This window comes from Myiozetetes cayanensis, unplaced genomic scaffold (assembly GCF_022539395.1).
Source record: "Myiozetetes cayanensis isolate MyiCay16 unplaced genomic scaffold, myiCay2020 scf4, whole genome shotgun sequence".
Lineage (NCBI taxonomy): Eukaryota > Metazoa > Chordata > Aves > Passeriformes > Tyrannidae > Myiozetetes > Myiozetetes cayanensis.
Genome location: NW_026087631.1, coordinates 51,344,597 through 51,363,058, shown reverse-complemented (window position 1 = coordinate 51,363,058; position 18,462 = coordinate 51,344,597). Strand labels below are relative to the sequence as shown.

General features: G+C 39.0%; 2 protein-coding genes across 4 annotated transcripts in view; one reads left to right on the top strand and one right to left on the bottom strand.

Moving 5' to 3' along the window:
- Positions 1 to 18,462, top strand: part of IQGAP2 (IQ motif containing GTPase activating protein 2) — a 128,216-nt gene that overhangs the window by 88,803 nt on the left and 20,951 nt on the right. For all 3 annotated transcript variants that reach the window (XM_050328752.1, XM_050328751.1, XM_050328750.1), the window contains 6 exons: positions 396 to 559; positions 9,032 to 9,122; positions 13,242 to 13,403; positions 14,623 to 14,765; positions 15,766 to 15,936; positions 18,045 to 18,128. In XM_050328752.1, the coding sequence (XP_050184709.1) occupies positions 396 to 559; positions 9,032 to 9,122; positions 13,242 to 13,403; positions 14,623 to 14,765; positions 15,766 to 15,936; positions 18,045 to 18,128 (815 nt within the window). The remainder of the gene's footprint in view (positions 1 to 395; positions 560 to 9,031; positions 9,123 to 13,241; positions 13,404 to 14,622; positions 14,766 to 15,765; positions 15,937 to 18,044; positions 18,129 to 18,462) is intronic.
- Positions 2,917 to 7,567, bottom strand: F2RL2 (coagulation factor II thrombin receptor like 2). Its single transcript, XM_050328766.1, has 2 exons — positions 6,745 to 7,567; positions 2,917 to 5,041 (listed from the first exon to the last, which is right to left on the bottom strand). The coding sequence occupies exons 1-2, from the start codon at positions 6,800 to 6,802 to the stop codon at positions 3,954 to 3,956; spliced, it is 1,146 nt and encodes a 381-aa protein (XP_050184723.1). The 5' UTR covers positions 6,803 to 7,567; the 3' UTR covers positions 2,917 to 3,953.

Sequence of the window (18,462 nt, the reverse complement as noted above, 5' to 3'; positions counted from 1 at the left end):
AAATAAGTCTTTCAGTACTGTGAGCCAATATGTTGGTGAATATAAATAGATGTGACACCTGACCTTTACTTAAACTTCATGTAGATACTTCTGCCCAGAAAGTAGGGAAGTCCATTTTCCTTTTTTGTCAAGGATAATTTTGATTTTTATGAAGAGTTTGATTCAGGTAAATTAATAACTGTGGCAGGAAGGAATACTGTACAACATAATAGCTTCAAGTGAATCTTAGAGCGAAAGTAATTTTAAGTCAGCTGCTGTTGCTGCCTCTGCTTCTTACTTTTTTTACTCTGCTTGATTTTTCTGTTCTTTGTTTTACTGCTTTGTTTGTACCTGAGATGGGGTAAGTTGTATCTTTCTTTCATCGATACGTCCTTACTAACTTTTCTGTTTCATAGGAATCATTGCAATTGGCCACATTAATGAAGCAGTTGACCAAGGAAATCCGGAGAAAACTCTAGAAGCTTTGCTGTTGCCCACAGCCAAGCTTCAAGATGTGAGATCAGCAAATGCAAGGCATTATCAGGATATTCTGCACCATGCCAAGGCACAGAAATGCAAGGTTAGAGTTTTCACTGTTGCTCTTTGTAGGAACTGAAATCACAATTCTTTTCATGCATCTGTGTTTCTGTCTTATTCCCTGATGTTTGGATTAGCTGTGCCAATGGGGTTGTAAATAAGCCTATGACAACAAACTGGCACTAATTAATTTTACACCACAACTTATTCTGACTGGCAAAGGGGATTAATTCTCAATGTATTAATACTAAGACATATTCTGCATGTGTCTTGCTACTGGCTTGATGTAACCTCACTTATTTTTAGTTCTACTAGGTTGCTGCAGCTATTACAAAATGTAGTCAGCAGCAGTCCTGACATATTAGTGAATTTGTGCAAGGATATAGTTACATGACTATGTCAGGCAGGTAGCTACAATATGGATGGAAATTGAGGTTTTTGCCAGAAAGGAGACATAGTCATGGTGTTCCTTAACAAACCTTTGGGAAGTACTTTGAGGGGTCTCTGTGAATTGAGCTCTTTTATTATAGTGGACTTTTGTACATATTTCTGTTACAGCTTTATCATGTAAGAACAAGCTGACAGTCTTGTACGTGCCTTCAGTTTAAACCTATCAGCAGGATGTTGCTATCTGCTTCCCCAAAAGCAGTGACCTGGCTAACATTACAGCTGAGGGAAGCATAAACAAAGATCAGCCTAACGGCTTGCAGTATGTGACTGAACACAGGATTTGCTAAAGCTGCTAGCACAGCACCTAAAATGTCCAGTGTTTGGAAAACACGCTTAATATTCACACAGTGTGACCCTAAAACTAATATGGTCAGCTGGAGAAAGTCTGCAAACTTTGACTAGTAGAAATATCTTCCACCTATCTTGTTACCTCACCTGTGGTACCTGCTGTGAAACTGTGTTTCTGTACCTGTGGTACCTGCTGTGTTTCTGTACTCTGCTGTCAGAGTTTTGAAAAGGCGTTTGCAGAAATCAATTTCTTGCCTGGGTTCCCTGGAAGGGCTGGCTTCACTAAGCCCTTAATGCTGAAAAGCTTTCTCCCTTGCCATGTGTGCTGGGGAGGGTTTCATATGCGCTGACTTTACTTGTGCTGGCTGGGTCAGGGTTGGTGTTTGTGTGCAGAGTGCCCATGCGGGTGGTGGCTGCACAGTGCTGGCCCAGGACATACCGTGTGCATGCAGAGTAAGCCAGGATGCCCCTGAGGCAGAGACCTAGAGCTCACAGCTACCCACATGCCTGCACACAGCAACCCTGCCTGGTTTTTTCTCACAAATGCAAACCTTCTCCTGTTGCTGTGTGAACGTGCTGATAGGAAACAAATGAGCATTTCCAAGTCTTGGAACCAAAATTGTGCAATCTCTTTGAAATCTTCTCACTTCAAAATTTGTGATATTCCAAGAGACTTCTGTTAGCCTTTCTCTTCTGAGCTATGTTGGTTTTGCAGTCTTTTGACAACTACTTAAAACATCCCCCTGTGAAGAGCAGTATTGCTCCTGTTTCAGAAGCAGGAGCTTCTGTCAGTATTTCTGTTAAGAAATACTAAGATACAGACTTACTCTTTATGGTGGTTAATCCCACAGACGTCACCATTCTTTAGGTAAAAGATGATTTAGATGGAACCTTCCTTAAAAAAAAAATCCAAACACAATTGAAAAGATAGGGCAGTTTCTGAAGGCTGTCTGTTTCCCACTTTTTCTCATCTTTGTTTATAAAGCAGATCTGTCTTTAGTTGCATTTAGCAGATTCTAAGAGTGAGCTGTGGTAAAAGGGAGTGTTTGATTTACAAGGATCAGATAGGTCTTCCTGTAAACTTCCTGTGTTCCCCAACATCTGGAAAAACATATGGGTCAAACCTTCTCACTTACTCTAAGCAGCTTGCTGTCACTTCTCTGTAGCTGCGGCAGCTTTGGGGAAGTAGAGTCTGTACCCAAATCTGCCAGAACCTGCTACAGGTTTTAATCTCACATCTGTCCTATTTGCTCCTTGCTTGAAACTGAAAATGCAAGCCTGGAACATATTTATTCCTTAATCTTAATCTTAAACCACAGTTTTTAGCAGTTCTGAAGGCCTTTTCAAATCAAGTGTATTCCCAGTAAAGAGAAACCCTCTGTTTAGGGAGTGTATTATGGATAACTAAAAAGTTAAACAGATGTGACAAACTGTGAAAAGGTCCCTGTGTTTGGTTGTGGGGTTTTTTGAGTGATGGGAACACAGATTTAGTTAACTTTATTTTCAATAACTATATAACACTTGAATTATTTTAAAACTATCTTTAAAATCCCATCTTGTGCTTTTTGAAGGAATGCCAAGATTAAAACTAACTTAAATTAGGAGCCAGAAGAAATTAAAGAAGGGGGAGTCTTACCAGGCTGCAAATTCCCTTGAGGCATTTTCCGGTGCAAGTTATTTTATTTAAGTAAAGTTTACAATACTATTATCAAACGAACATAAAACATTTTTCTCCTCACTGTCTTACATGCTGCAGTTACAAATGCAAACAATAATCACTGCAATAATTTTGTAGGAACTTAGTATATATGTAGCTTTGGAATCTGTTTAAAGGTAAAAGCTGACCCTTTGTTTTCCTAATGAGGACAATCAATCATAACCAGCTGCAGTATTTGTAACACCGTAGCTATTTCCTGCCAGGATATGGAAACAGAGAATACTACAAAATAGCTTCCCCATTCTGCTTACCAAGCAAGAATAACACGTGCCTGGATTCATACTGATAAGGCTTAACTCCCAGCACTCCTTGTGGGCTAGGGGATTGCAGGCACTGGCAAAGTGGAAGAACAAGTCTCCAGTGCAAAACTGGTTAAGCAGCCTCATAGAATGTTTCCCTGGAAGACTCAGGCTCTGTATCTACCACTCTAGATAAACTGCTTCTTAAAACTATGTGGACTCTGGCTCTTCATTTCCAACATCCAGGGCACTATTTGTTCTTGACTGTGTGTGAGAGAACTTTAACAAAGTTTGACAGCTCCCAGGTATGTAAAAAGTGCTTTTAGTTGCTCCCATTTCCACTAGGCCAGAAACTTGTTCCTGCAGTGATGGTTGGCTGAGAGCTGATTTGAAGTATTTTGAAATCATGAACTGGCCTAAAAGTACTATTTGAATGTTGACTCCTCTTCTGGAGTTCAGAGGCTGTGGTGACTGATTATTTGGCAGCTTCTCCATGTCTTCAGAAAGAAATGGAAGGAAGTGTATAACTTCTTCCTTGAATCTAGGTACACAGTTGTGCAATACATGTGATAAAATTATAGATCTGGAGAAGTGTACTTTTGGAGATATTTCTTGTGGGGAAGGAAGTAAATTGTGGGTATTTAACACTTTTTACAGTTTAATTGTCACACCTGAGGTTTGTTGCTGTTTGTGTTAATGCTATACGGAGTCATAATTCCAATAATAGAAATATGGGACTAAATTCATTTTTCCCTGTGTATTTTAACCATTGTTAGGTAAGTATTGGATTGACTTCTAATTTTTGACATCAGAAAATAAAGGAAAGGATCAAGACAACTGTTTAAGCTGCTAAGACATAAAGCAATTAGGTAAAATGAATACAACCCATCTGTGTTGTAATAGTAATAGTTGATGTGATGGACAATAAGGATAATATTGCTTGGCACAAAGCAAATAGCAAAGATGGTAAGGATCAAAAGACTGACTTTAACATACCAGAACCATTCATGAGTCTTGAGTGTCCGCATAATTGAGACATAGCAGAAAATGATAGTTGCAAGAGGTATCAAAAACCCAAAAATAGCTAAAGAAACATAGTAGTAGAACTGGAAGGAAGATATCATTTCACAGGCATTGTGCACGTCATGGCAGGTATAAATGCCCAGTTGCTCCACATAATAGCTTTGCTGCATGATGCAAAGTGGGAGCATGTACAAGAAGATGATGGTCCACACGGCAGTGCAAGCGGCAATGGCGTAGGCGCGCTTGGGGAGGCTCTTGTAGGTGAAGGGGTGAACGATGGCCATGTAACGGCTGACGCTGATGCACGTGAGCAGCAGGATGGAGCAGTACATGTTGCCATAAAACACCGCCGTGGTAGTTCGGCACATCATTTCCCCAAATACCCAGTTGTTCCCGTTGATGTGGTATGCTATTTTGAAGGGCAGCATGATGCAAAAGAGCAGATCTGAAACAGCCAAGTTTGTGTAGAGGATGGCGGTGCACATGGAGCGCATCCTGAACAGCAGCATCCACAAAGTGATGGCATTAGATGGCACACCCAATAAAACAGCACTGAGGTAGATGGCAGGTATTAGCTTGGTGCTCAGAGAACTGTTCAAGTATTTCAGTGTGGTGTTGTTCACTTCTCTTAAAGTGGAGTCGTTTGACTTTTTTGAAGTGCATTTGTTTTCTCTGATATGGATGGTTGTTGTCTCCCCTTCTATAGCATAAGGAGGGATGTAATCATAGTCTCTTGCTGAAATTCCACGGAAAGTCTTGATAAGAGACACAGTTTTAATTGCAGAGCCATTCTGTGAAAATTCAGAACCTTAAAAACACCAAAAAGGTATTAAAAACTACAAACTACTATATCAGCAATATAACTCACCTTCAGGTACAGAGAGAGGAAGGTAAACATCTCTATGTGAAAAGCAATATATTTTCAAAAAATTTTGTGACATTCTCCTTTGCTTTGGGTTTTCATATCAAATGTACTGAGAACAGTCTTCACTTACCATTTCACACCCAATCTTGAAAATATATTGTTAATTTAGTACTAAGCTGATCTTCCTGCTTTTTTGCATGTTTTCAGTAATCTTTGGTGAAAAAAAATCTTCTGTAATGTTTATGACCTGTGGAGGGTTTTTCCTCTGCAGCAGTAATGTTGGTAATTCATCATATAAGTAATTCATCATATAAGCAGCAGCCTTAGTTTAGGCTTGATCAGAATTTCCAAAGCAAACAGTATTTCCATCCTTATCACTTCGTATATGAAATGCATGGCTGCAAAAGATGCAAAATGCACTGTCTGGTCTAACACAGGCTGAAACTTTCAAATTAAAAAACTGAAATACCCTCAATTTTTTTGGTCTCACATATCAAATTAATGTTATTCTTCAGCTTCTGACTAAAGCAAACCAAATCTTTTCAGCTTCTTGTGCCTGAGCGAGGGTAGCTAGTTTTGAGACAACATATGACAACATATGCTTGGGCTGGTACTAGGTGTAATTTGCTGGTAAGTGAATAAAACTTTTCAAGAAGTAGGAAAGTTTTCAGTGAGTAAATATTGTTAGCATGTGGAAAAAAACAGTAATACCACTTTTATTAATGCCTGTTCTTCAGTCTTTAGTAGAGGACTTTGTAGAGATATTGTCATTTCCACATGAAGCACAAATGTGCCCAAAATGCTTTCTTAAACCCATGTGTTTTAAAATAATTTAGCAGGGTAAACAGCTGTGTAAGTAAAATTGTTTTCAGCTGTTTTTAATGCAAAAAGACTTTGTAAAGCTTGAAGCATGCGCCATAAAACTGGAATTCAGAAGCAAATTGAAATTTGGATGAAAACTTGTGTACTTTTTTTTTACCTTTCCATATTTGAATAAAATATGGAAATAATAATTTGAATAAAATATGGAAAACTGTTTTATCAATGCTTACTGGCAGATTTATGGTAGAATATTTTGAAATCATAATTAGTAGACTCCATTCCTTTTAATATTACTTTTGACAGTTAATCCAGAAGATTAGTTTTTAACAGCTCTTTATGTCGTGTATGTGCATACATGGGCATGTATAAATATAGTATGTGTATACATATATGATTTGAAAACAGCTTTAATTCTAGAGAGAAAAAGGAGACATGATTTAATAATTTCCTTTAGTTATTTTTATCACAATAGTTATCTAAGCATTTCCTTCTAGTAACACCATCTGTGAAGCTGTAAAACAAAATACTACAGATTTAAAATTATTGTATCACTACGGAACTATTAAATAAAATATGTGCTTTTAGTGAGTGGAGTGATTTTATTTATTCCCTTAAATAAAATTATTTCAAGAAAATGACTGGGGAGAGGTAAAATGTCTCTGAAATGAAAGAATAAAAATCTGCTTTAAATGAGACTTCTTACAGTTTTCTCTAATGTTACATGTGCAACCCACTTCGGGTTTGCAGCTTGCTAAGAGACAACATTATCAAAAAGCCCATGTTATTGACTAAAATATGGAATATATACAGAAAGAAGGACTCACCTGTTGTGGAAAGACTGTAAGTAAGAGAGAGCAGTCCAGTGAAAAACAGTATCTTCATTGTAGTGTGTGAAATCCTGTAAGTCAAACAACAGTACTGCTCTAGTTCATCTTGAGAGGCGTTTCGTGGGGAATTTTTTTCCACTCTGTAAGTGACTAAAGAATGATTGATCTGTCCTGCAGAAGCATCCTGTAAGCATGAAGTTTATGGTAAGGAGCTGATTTGTTCTTTGTCTACTACAGCAAGAGGGTGTGACGTATCCAAATATGCACACATGACTCAGTTTCAGCCTCTGCCCAACACAGAGATAAAATTGCTTTACAGCAGCAATTTAACTCCTAATTTACCACGACCCTGAAGCTTCTGTGCAGCGTTCTACTGAAACTTGTACATACAGATATTTGGGGTAGAAAGGTGTTTTCTGGAAAAATCAAAGATGTGTTTAGTAAATTCTCAAGGGTCTCATCTAGAGAACAAAATGCCACATGGCTGAACTCTGTACCCTTCCTTGGGGAGAAGACAGGCTCAGAGATGTGTGATGATCTCAGTTTAGCAAAGGCAAAGGTGGAAAGAAGCCACATGTGCGAATGTACCTTAAAAAAACTGTTCTGCTTTGCCTTTTGCCTCCCTACCCAGTGTTAGCTGTCTCCTTCCTTCGATCCAGCTACTGGCTCCACTCCGACAGTTCCCACTCCTCCACAGCCTGCAGCCTCTAAAACCTTTCCCCTATTTTCGTCTGCTGTTTTGCTCAACCTTTCCTTTTCCTCTGCCTGTTTTTGATTTGTTTGGTTTTTGGTTTTAATGTTTTGTTGTGGATTTTTTTTTTTTTTATTTTTGGTGTGGGTTTGTTTTTTTTTCTCTCTCTCTCTCCTCTCCTTTGAATGGCAAACAAAGCAATGGCTTGTTTCAGCAAGCAAAATTAGCCCAAGTCTTGGTCTGGCTTCCAACCTAGTTGTGAGGCTCAGCATAAACTGTACTTGGCTGCAGAGCAGTATTTGCATCTGTTCTTGTATTTAATGTGTAAGTGCTTGTTACTAGATAAGGAATTCTTTTCAGTTTCTCAATCCTTTTCTCAAAATTGTCAGCTGTAGTTTGGGAATTTATTATATACTCTCTTGATAACTCTAACTCTCAGTAGAAAAATGTGGGATCCGCTGTCCTATGATTGTCTTGGCACTACTTGATGTCATTTATGTATTCTGCTACCTTGTTTATATATAAGATACAAACTGAAGAGCATGTCTCTAGGGGTTTTTACTCTGTTTTTCCTTTGTAATTTCTGTGGATATCAGGTTTATTGGATCTTTGGCCTGGACATAAGACTAGAGGTAAAACTAGAGGTATTCATTGCAAAGCTGATTCTTTCTCCACAGTGTTTTAGTTTGGCTGGGATTTTTTCCTGAAATATTTGTGGGTGTATCCTAGATCTTTTTGAACTGACACATTAATTTCTCTCATCATTAGTCTATTATAGACCTAGCACTTCTTTTTCGTTTATTTACTTTAGCCCTGAAACCCTATTTGGTCTGCTGAAGTGTTGGTTCAACTGTGAACCTGGACAGGAGGGTTTGTTAGAGGGGATGTAGAGCCCAGTTTCCTGTACTTTCTGTTATAACTTGGTTTTAATATTATCCGCTGTTAGCCTGTAAGAAGAGTAATACCTGCTCTACTGCTTTGGAAATGTTTGCCATTTGAGCTAAGTCTTCATTACGAAACCTAAGTAGTCTTTCTATGTCAGTTTTCACTGTTATTTTCTAATGTTATGTGTACCCAGGTATACACAAGGATCCTTTCCAAATAAGGGATTTTGAAAGAAAGCCAACTTCCTGCAGTCTTCTGCTTTGTTCTCTCCATTCTGCTATCACAGTGCTGCCGGAGAATTTATGGGTTTATGTGATATTCAGACTACTTTACCTACATATAATGGAAATTGAAATGTTTCTAGCTTTGCTCAGAATTTTTATTCGTTTTTAGCAGGATAAATTCTATGTCAGCAGAGTCAGTACAGCACATTCTTCAGAGGAGCTCTAAGGTTTTGCAGACAAAAACGGAGATTTAAATAAATTCTTCTATATATCAAAACTTCAGAGCTTTGTATTTGAATGGAAGCTTATTCAAGTCAGTAAATAGAATAGGAATGTGTTTCGTTGGTGATTTTAAGCAGTCAATTTCTTTTTAGTGTTTGGGGGTTTGCAAATGGAGATTGTACATTGGAGATGTATTAGTATGTTCAGACAAGTCTTCTTATAGTTCAGTTTTTTCAAGGCCTTTTTCTATCCTTTTGTCCAGGAATCCCAAGATGAATCAGCACTTCTGTGGCTGGATGAAATACAAAGAGGAATCAGTGATGGCAATAACAACATAGAAGAAGCAGCAATCAGTAAGCATTCACCTGCATCTGCACTGCTCTTGTTTTTCTTAGTCTTGAGAGATTGACATTGGTAATTTACTTTTTCCACTTCAGGGAAGGCTGGAAGGCCTTTAAATACATGAAAAGAAATGAATGCATATTCTTTGTTTTACTGAAATTGAGATGATTTAGAACTACAGGGGTGGTGTTAGTTTTATCTAAAGGAGTAAACTTTAAGGCTTGGATAACAATGAAGTGGATTTGGTTATACAGGCTAACATCATGACCAAGATTTCTAGTGTCAGTGTATCTTCACATAGCTCCTGAAACATCTGAATGAGAATGGATATGCTGTTCAGGAGCTTATTTTTCTTATGACTAAATTCTTGATGTGTATTTTAAAAGCAGATATGTGTTTACAACTTTGCTTATTCATATTCCCTTATATTGTCTTATATGAAGTGCTAACAGAAATTAGGAACATATTAACTTTTGTGTAAAAAGAGCGCTTATTTGTTTGGGATGAAGTATATGCTCTTCTAATCTGTAAGGAAGAGGAAAAATTCTCAGGCTTACCCTGTCAGGGTATAGTGTATTGAATCCACTCAACACCTTCTGTCAAAGTTTATGTGGAATATATTAATTTTGTAAAAATATTTATACTATATAATAAACTTTGGCAAGTAATGCAGATGCATAGCTGGGTAGATGGGGCATACTGGAGAGTACAGTGGGCTGCCTGCCTGTTCCTGCCTAGGGCCAACCCAGACCAGCAAGGCACTGGGTATTGGTTAGCCTTCTGCTTGACTTGGCTTTGGGTGAGTCAGTGTCGCCTTGTTTTGCACCTTAGGAGCTTGTGAATACAACTGCTGAAGTCAGTGCATTCCTGCAGCACTGTGCTCAGCCATCCTTAGTGCAGTGTGGCAGCCTGTGTACTCACAGGCATGTCGGTAGTTAGTGCTTGGGAAGTTGTGGGTGGAAAAAAAGAAACACAGCTAGCTATTATAAATAGCTAATGCTGCTATTTAAATGGATACTAAATAGAGCATTGCATTTTGCATTACTATTACTTTAGAACTGATTTAAACAATTAATACAGTCTTCATGTAATAAGTCAGTTACACTGAAAATAGTTGAAGTATTTTTGTAGGTCACACATCCATGTGTAGGTCACACATTTGTAGGTCACACATCCATAGTTGAAAGCACCTGACTTGTGTTTCCTGAGACAGAAAACACACACATTCTCAGACACACACATACATGTTGTCTCAACCAAGCTCTTGTACTGAGGAGTACTGATACCTTCTTTTATGGTCAAACCCAGCTTTTATCAGTGCCCCCCAAGAGCCATAAGGAAACACCTGAGCACATGGAAGGGGGGAAATGCATAGCTTATAAACAGATGTGAGTTAAACCTAAAAAGTGACTTGAAAACATTTGTGTTCACTGCTGTAAAAGCATTAAGAACATATATCATAAACAACCTGCAGAAATTAGCACAGCATTCCTATACCAATACCATACAGTGTTGCTAATGATAAGCCACTGCTCCATCCACTACCTAGCTGTTGTAGTAAAATCTTTTCATATAATCTGTGTTGGTAGTACCCACACAATTTTTCACAATCAAGGTTGCTCAAGTGGAACTGTTTTAACATGTCACATGTAGGAAAAAAACCTACTAATCTCCTGTACTCTGTCCTGTGGGTTGAAAGGAAGCACTGTCAGCACAGAACATTCTTCAGAAAAGCTCTAAGGTTTAGCAGTTAGAAACTAAGATTTAAAATTTCACCATGGCACAGAACCTGATACTTCCTGTAACACAAACACATCCTGTATCAGGAAGTTTGCATATTGTGTTGACATAGTCTAAACTGAAAGTTCAGCTTGATCACAATTTGGAAATGAACTTTTACTTGATCTATCACAGAGATACTATTTTTGAAAGGTAAACAACTTCAAACCTTTTGCAAGGCAGTAAAAAAATTATTTTTGAAAAATATTTTTTAAAAAAGTATTCTTGAGATTGCTGCATAGTGACAATAAAATAAGCAGTAAAATAAGAGAAAGTACTGGCAACTGTGCTGAAAAAATTTTGATCACTTCCAAACTAATTTTTATGCCTTATAAAAATATTAAATACTACAGTATTAATTTTTTAAAATACTTTTACAGTTCTTCCCGTCAGTAAAGGACTATATCTTTTATCTTTATTTAGGAAGAAGCATTCAGTAAATGCTACTGCATTTCCTAATTCTTTGCAGTGCTTGCTGTATGATTTGCATCACCTTACTCCACTTCTTCAATCACTTCAACTATTGTACTCCTTATCTAAGTGGAGGACAAAATGGAATTGGCCAAGTATCAGAAATAGACTTGAATACTGACTTCAATCTTGCACAGGAAGAGTCTGTCTGTCATGGGAGAGTCCAAGTTATAGGAAAAATCTGATCTTTGGCCTTGTTGAGAGTTCAGGCTTATCACACCAGACAGCTGTAGCTTTGTATATCACAGCTGTTTGAAGGGAGAATGGGTGTGGAAAAGAGCCCTTCACAGGGTCAGCCTGGTACTGGCATCTTAACTGCTATAGAAGCAGACTGGAGGTGACAGTTCTTCTGCAGCTGAAGTTGGCTAATCCCTATTTATCTTATAATTTTTCAGAGTCTACATGGCCCTGCTCTAGAGCAAGAGCCACAGTATTAATTGCTAGCACTTAATTTTCTGCTGAAATGAGTATTTTCCCTATCTTCTTAGTTTTCCCTGCTTTCTTGCTGCTGCCCAGATGCCTGGGCATCACAATGCAATGGCAGTGGTAGAATGACGCCTCCAGTCTTACAGGGAGCATATGCATGCTTGGCAGCATCTGTTTCAAAGCACAGAAAAATAGCAGGATGCTATCTGATAGAAATCCAGACGATGGTGGTGTGGTGTTGTGCCTCCGCTTTGTTTCTCAGCTGGTTGACAGTGTATTTTTAGATTAATGAGTTAATGTCTAGCCAAAGCTAGACATTCCACCTTAGTCTGACTACCAATAAAGACAAACTGTTTCTCTTACTGAAATACCCTTCTGCTTGGTTAGTGTTGTGGGATGACTCCCATATGTAGGCTTTTGACACTAAGCACCTTCTGGGTCAGCTCTGTGTAGTGATCTGGATAGACACAAGATAAGTAAAAGTGTTTGGGGCTGCAGCATGAAGTGCAACTGTGGAGTGCAAAGGTAGCCAGATTCACTTAAGCCAATATCTAATGTGTATGCTCTAGACATATGTCTATTCACTTGTTCCCCTCAGCATGGATCTTGAATTTACTGTGAATGAACACCTTTAAAGGCTAAAGCAGCCTAAACATCTAGCATGTAAGGCACTTTGAAGTCACATGTATTCCCACATGCTGTCAGGTGTACTGAAATCAGTTTCTTCAGTGATGGTGGGACCTGCACTACGCAAGAGATGCTTAGGAAGTCTTGAATTAGAATATAGGCAATGTTTTTTAACCTCAAAGTTTACATATGCTTCACCTCTCTGGGTGCTTTTATGTGCCCTGGAAGCAAAAGCTGCATTTCTGGCAAATTCAAGGGCATGAATTTCCTTCAAACAAGCTCCTGAAGGTGAGTTCAAGAAAGGGTTACTTCAGGATGCTGACTACGTTGCTGCAAGAATTTATTCAAGGCAATCAGTTTTAATTCCCTTTTTTTTACAGTAAAAGTGAATGTTAAGGTTTACAGCTTGTAACCGAATTGCTTTGTGTACCTCTAGAAGGCTCTCAAGTGATCAGCAGATGATGGCCTGTTTGTTAGGGCAGGCTGAATGTGGGGGTACTTGCCATCCTCAACCCCTCCCCTACTTGTAATCTGTGTGTGTCACTTTTTGGGGAGCAGCTCTGCTCTCTACACCGCTCTCAGTTGTGCTGTGGCTGCTTCCCAGTCTAGGTGGAGCACACACTTTCTACCTAACATGCTTGATGGTCTCTGAAATACCTGTCCTTACAAGCACAAAGGAGCAAATGGGTAAACCACAGAATTACTGTGTATATCATGCTGTCTGTGTGTGCCAGCCTTAGAAGTCCATTTTCAAAGTTGCTGGAGCTAGAGTTATGGGTACATAAAGTATAAGACACTTAATTTTCTATGTAATTATATTACCCTAGTGGCTACCGGAATATCAATGATTAACAAGAGCTTGGAGAAAGGTGATTCACAGCCAATCTTGATGATACTTCAGTCCAAGTTTGGATTACGAGTCACTCCTGAGTGTGCTGAAGCCTACTTCAGGAACCTCTCTGAAGCCAAGAACCTGAAAAATACACAAGGTAAAAACCTTCCTGAATAGGACAGTTCCACATCTCCATATCATCTAAGGCAGTTAGAAGCTAAAACAGAAAACTTACCTAAAAGCACTATAAATTGAGGAAGATAGATGCTGAGTTTTAACAAATGCTATACTTTTCCCAAGTGCTTTTTACATGATGTTGAAATGTTGCACACATCATTCAAATCATAGTACATGCTGAGAAACAAGTCTAGTGATTTCCAGAATCTAGCTAAGACTTTCTAGAATCTCAACATAGCCTTTGAATTTAGGGCAGCTTCTTTGCAACTGTCAATAGACTACGTCCATCCTCTCAGAAAACCATATTACTCTCTAATAGCATTTTGTTTTTCCTATTAGCAGATGCAGAGATGCACAATTCAGCCTTACAGGTTACTGTCAAAGGTCAAGCCAGGCTCTGACATTGTCCACAGCTCATTTATAGTCTCTGTGCATTGCCAGAGCAGCAGTCATCAGTAAAAGCTGGGGCTAGAATCTGTGCTTAGAAAGATGATGGAATGTTTTGTCACATTAGAGCTGCAAAAGCTGGTCATAGCTAACAGCAACCAAGGTTAGCTAACAGTTAAAACAAATACTGCCAATATAATACATTTTCTTACAGTAGATGGGTATGTTTCATTTCACAACATGAGTTTTCTGAGGGCATTTTGCACAACTGACCTTACCAGCTTTATCTTGGGGCCTTTTGTCCATGTGGAAATGAGGCTTTTCCTGCCTGCTGCCTGTCAGGATAAAGCTTTGTTTACCAAAGCACTAAAAAAGAAAATTATGTGGATATAGGAAATGTCCTGTGTGAGGTATGTGTCAATAAGTCCAGCATTTGGACAGAAGACAAGAGCAAGCTTTTTTTATAAAGAGTTTGAGTTCCACTTACATGAGTGATAATGGAAGACATAGCACACACAGTTTCTAGGAGTGCTAACCTGGCACATGGGGGTTTGAAGAGGCTGGCAGTGGATCTGTACTAACCTCATAGACATTTCACTAGCCTTATAGTTGTTTCATTCTAGAGGAATCACCCTAATTCACATAACAAGGTATTTTGAAAATTCTTACTACAAGCTGAGCCAAGATATATAGTGATTCAGCATGTAAAATGGCTTCATAGCAAATGCAGGGAGGGGAAATGGGTAGGGAAAGCTATAATTTATCAGTGAAACATGGCACAAATGTGTACTAATGGTGTGTACTGCTTTCAGGTTCTAATGAAAGTATATGGATTAAACTTGTAATGAAGAGAATGTATGATTACTACTACAATGTGGAAACTGAGGAAGGTACCTGTGACGCCCCTGAAGGAGTTGTACCAAAAAGTTCATGGTTAACTGGTGAAGAAATCCAGGTAGGTGGCTAAAACATTTGCTTTTATTGCAAAAAAAAAAAAAAAAAAAAATATTGAGGGAAAGAGCAGGATACATGGCAATATTGGGAGGCTGTGGTGGGGGAGACTGAAGATCACTTTATCAGTATCTGCTTCTAGCAAGTGCAGCAACTTGTCTAAACAGTGATAGCACAGCCTCCTGTCTACTATCTGGCAATGATTTAGGGACTTCCTAACTGGAAGTTACAGCATTCATTCCTTTTAATGGCCGCCAGCAGACAGCAATGGAGGGAAGTCTAATTTCTTCCATATCCTTTTATGTTGTTTGGACTTGGCACTGGCCTTTGCATTGGCCTATGACAAGGAATTTTATGATGTATTTGGTTGCAGGTGGAACCACCATGTTCTATTTAAATCTAATCCTCTGACAGCATTTTCGTATCTCCAAGTTCAGTAGGATGAGCATGCTACTTAAACTCCCTTACTATAAAGATTTTATGTTAGTGTGAAATATAACTAACGAAAAAGTAGACTACACAAGCTTCTGAGCAACTAGTTCTTCTTTTATTCTGATGCAGCTCATGTAAGTTACAGGCGTACTCCCTTACATAAACAAGTCAAGTCACAGGGTATGTCCTTCTGAAATTCTGAATGCAGCAGTACTTGAATGTGCTTCTCAATAGAGAACTCACTGATTGAGTTAGTATTTCTAGATGTATGACTTATACAAAACACTTCTAAGTATTGGGAAAGCAGAACTTTCCTAAAATATGACAAATAGTCTCTTAAAATAGCATATTCATTTGAATAACTGAAGCTCAAAAGAAGTTCAGTTACCCTTCATATACAGTTCAGTGGTAGCAAAGTAGCTCTTTCTTCTTACTGATTAAAATCTAGGGGTAAATGATAGAGTGAACATAAGCTGTAGAGATGGAAAGAACAGAGATCAGATTCCAGGATGGCTTTGCCTTGAGGGTTTTTTTTTGCTTTTAAATGATCTTTTTCCATCATCTCTTAACAGAACATTGTTGGGCAAGTTACAGCAGGTTACAATCGAGAGCAGCTGTGGCTTGCTAATGAAAATCTGATTGTTCGGCTGCAAGCCCAAGCAAGGGGATTCTTAGTCAGAAGAAATTATCAGGAAAGAAAAGCATATCTTCAAAACCAGGAACCATCTGCCATCAAAATACAGGTATTGTTCTAGAACAAGAAGGTATTCTGCATGTAACAGGTAACATGGCTGATTACCACTGACAAAATTCTCAAATAGATTTGTCTTCCTGTTTTCATTAGCAGCAGTTTAACTTCTACATCTGTAAACATATGTGCTTTCATATAACAAAGATATAGTTTTAAAAGAATGGATCATATCCACCTCCAGCGTGAGTTACTTGGAGAAATACACAACCCTGGCTTTGTTCTGGCGTGCTCAGATATTTTTGTGGTACACCTAACTATTGCACAGTATGAGACCAGAAGATATTTGTTAAGTATCAAAGCAAAAATTCCTTGGCAAAGCATGACTTAAGAAATACATTCCTTTCTAGACTATCCCCAGTTGGAAGTTATTTGTCTCTACTCCATGAAGTCATAGCTGGGTAGTGAGTGGCAGCTGCCCCGGTGTTCTCTGACAGTATTCTTGGATGTTTCGACTTTGCTGAACTCCAAAAGGAGTATAAAGGAAGCTTTCTACAAGGTGTAAACATTGACAGATGGATGTGCACTGGTTTAAAAGGGTGAAATAGTCAGCTTCTATTAGGAGTAATTTATTCCAGTCTTGGAAAAAAAAAAATCAAACACACCATCACCACCAGCACCCATTCCCCAACAAAAAAAAAAAAAAAAAAAGGAGAGGGGGAAATGTACAACTGATTTTTTTAATCTACAGTAAATTTAATGATTCCTTATGAGAAATGCCTTTACCACTAGTAGTTGTTATTTGGATTGACTTTTCATTTTCTGGCATCAGTTTCTGCCTGGTGCCTCTTGTCCTACAGCTCAGCACCACCAAAAAGAGCCTGGCTTCATCTTCTTGGCAACCTCCCTTCAAATACTTGTATACACTGGTGAGGTCTACTCTCAGTTGTTTCTTCTTGAGGCTGAACAGGCCCAGCTCCCTCAGCCCTTCCTTGTAAGAAAGATGCTCCCATCCCCTCATCATCTTTGTAGCCCTCCACGGGACCTGCTCCAGGAGCTCCATGTGTTTCTTGTCCTGAAGAGCCCAGAACTAGACACAAGACTTCAAATGTGGCCTCAACAAGGCCAAGCAGGGGGCAGGATCATCCCTCTTGATCTGCTGGCAATGCTCTTCCTAATTCTCCTCAGAGATACCATGTGCATTCTTGGCCACAAGGCCTCACTGCTGGCTCATGGACGCCTTGTTGTCCACCAGGACATCTTGTTGCCCTTGTTGAATTTCAGACAGTTCTTCTCTGCCCATCTCTCCAACCTGTCAAGGTCCTTCTGAAGGGCTGCACAGCCCTCTGGGGTATCGACCACTCCCAGCTTTGTGTCTTCAGTGAACTTGCTGAGGAGGCATCTGCCCCTTCATCCAAGTCACGGGGGAATAAGTTAAACAATACTGGGCCTAGTATTGAACCCTGGGGGGCACCACTAGACCCTCTGCCACTGATTATGACCCCCTGGGATCTGCTGCTTAGCCAGTTCTCAATCCAGCTCACTGTTCACTCATCCAGCTGACATTTCCTGAGTTTGCCTATAAGGATGTTGTGAGAGACAGTGTTAAAAGCCATGCTGAAGTTGAGGTAGACAATACCCACTGCTCTCCTCTCATCCATCCAGATAGTTATTTCATTGTAGAAGGCAATCAGGTTGGTCAAGCATGATTTATCTTTAGTGAATCCATGCTGACTGTTCCTGATCACATTCTTATCATCCATATGGCCTCCAGATTGAGGCATCCAACACTATTCCGGGGATGGAAGGTGAGGCTGAGTAATGGGCAAGAGCTGGTAGTCTTCTCTATGTGGGATGAAGCCAGAGACTGGGATGTTAAGGATGTGAATGTACTGGTAAAAAGGATAAGGACAACTTCAGAGGGGTAAAGGAAATGGCATTGGACAACAAAGTGTGATGAGATTAGTCAAAATTAATACAAAATGTATCACATCACCTTAAAAAGTAGAGGCAAACTTGCTTACATCTCAGTCATCTTTTTATCACAATGGCACTTTTTCTCTACAAGGTAAACACTGTTAACTATTTTATTGTATATATGTAGATTTTAATAAATATTAGTATCTTACTAGTGATAATGGTCTTCTGCCTTCTGTAAAATAGGCTTTCTGGAAAGGATTCAAACAAAGGAAAAGCTATGTTGACAGATTAAAGGTGCTTCAAGGCAATGTTGCTGCTATTGTTAAGGTAAGATCCCAGTGTGTTTTGGGGCCCCATTACATTCTATCCCTTGGCTTAATCCTCCACCACCTCCTGGGAATCAGAGACTAGGAGTACAAGTTGGAGAGTTTCCAGAAATCTGCATGGTGCTGAAGATTGTCTGAAATCTTAAGCAAACTGCTTCTTGAAAGCTGTGTTGGACTTCTATCAGGCTTTGCTGAACTTGAGCAGCACTTACTAGAGATTTCTCTACATTTCTCCATACTAAATTACTAAACGTTTGAGAAAACAGTGTGTTATTTCCCTAAAAGCTGTCAAATCTATCTCTCTGTAAAGTGTACGGTTTTCTGAGATGTAAGTG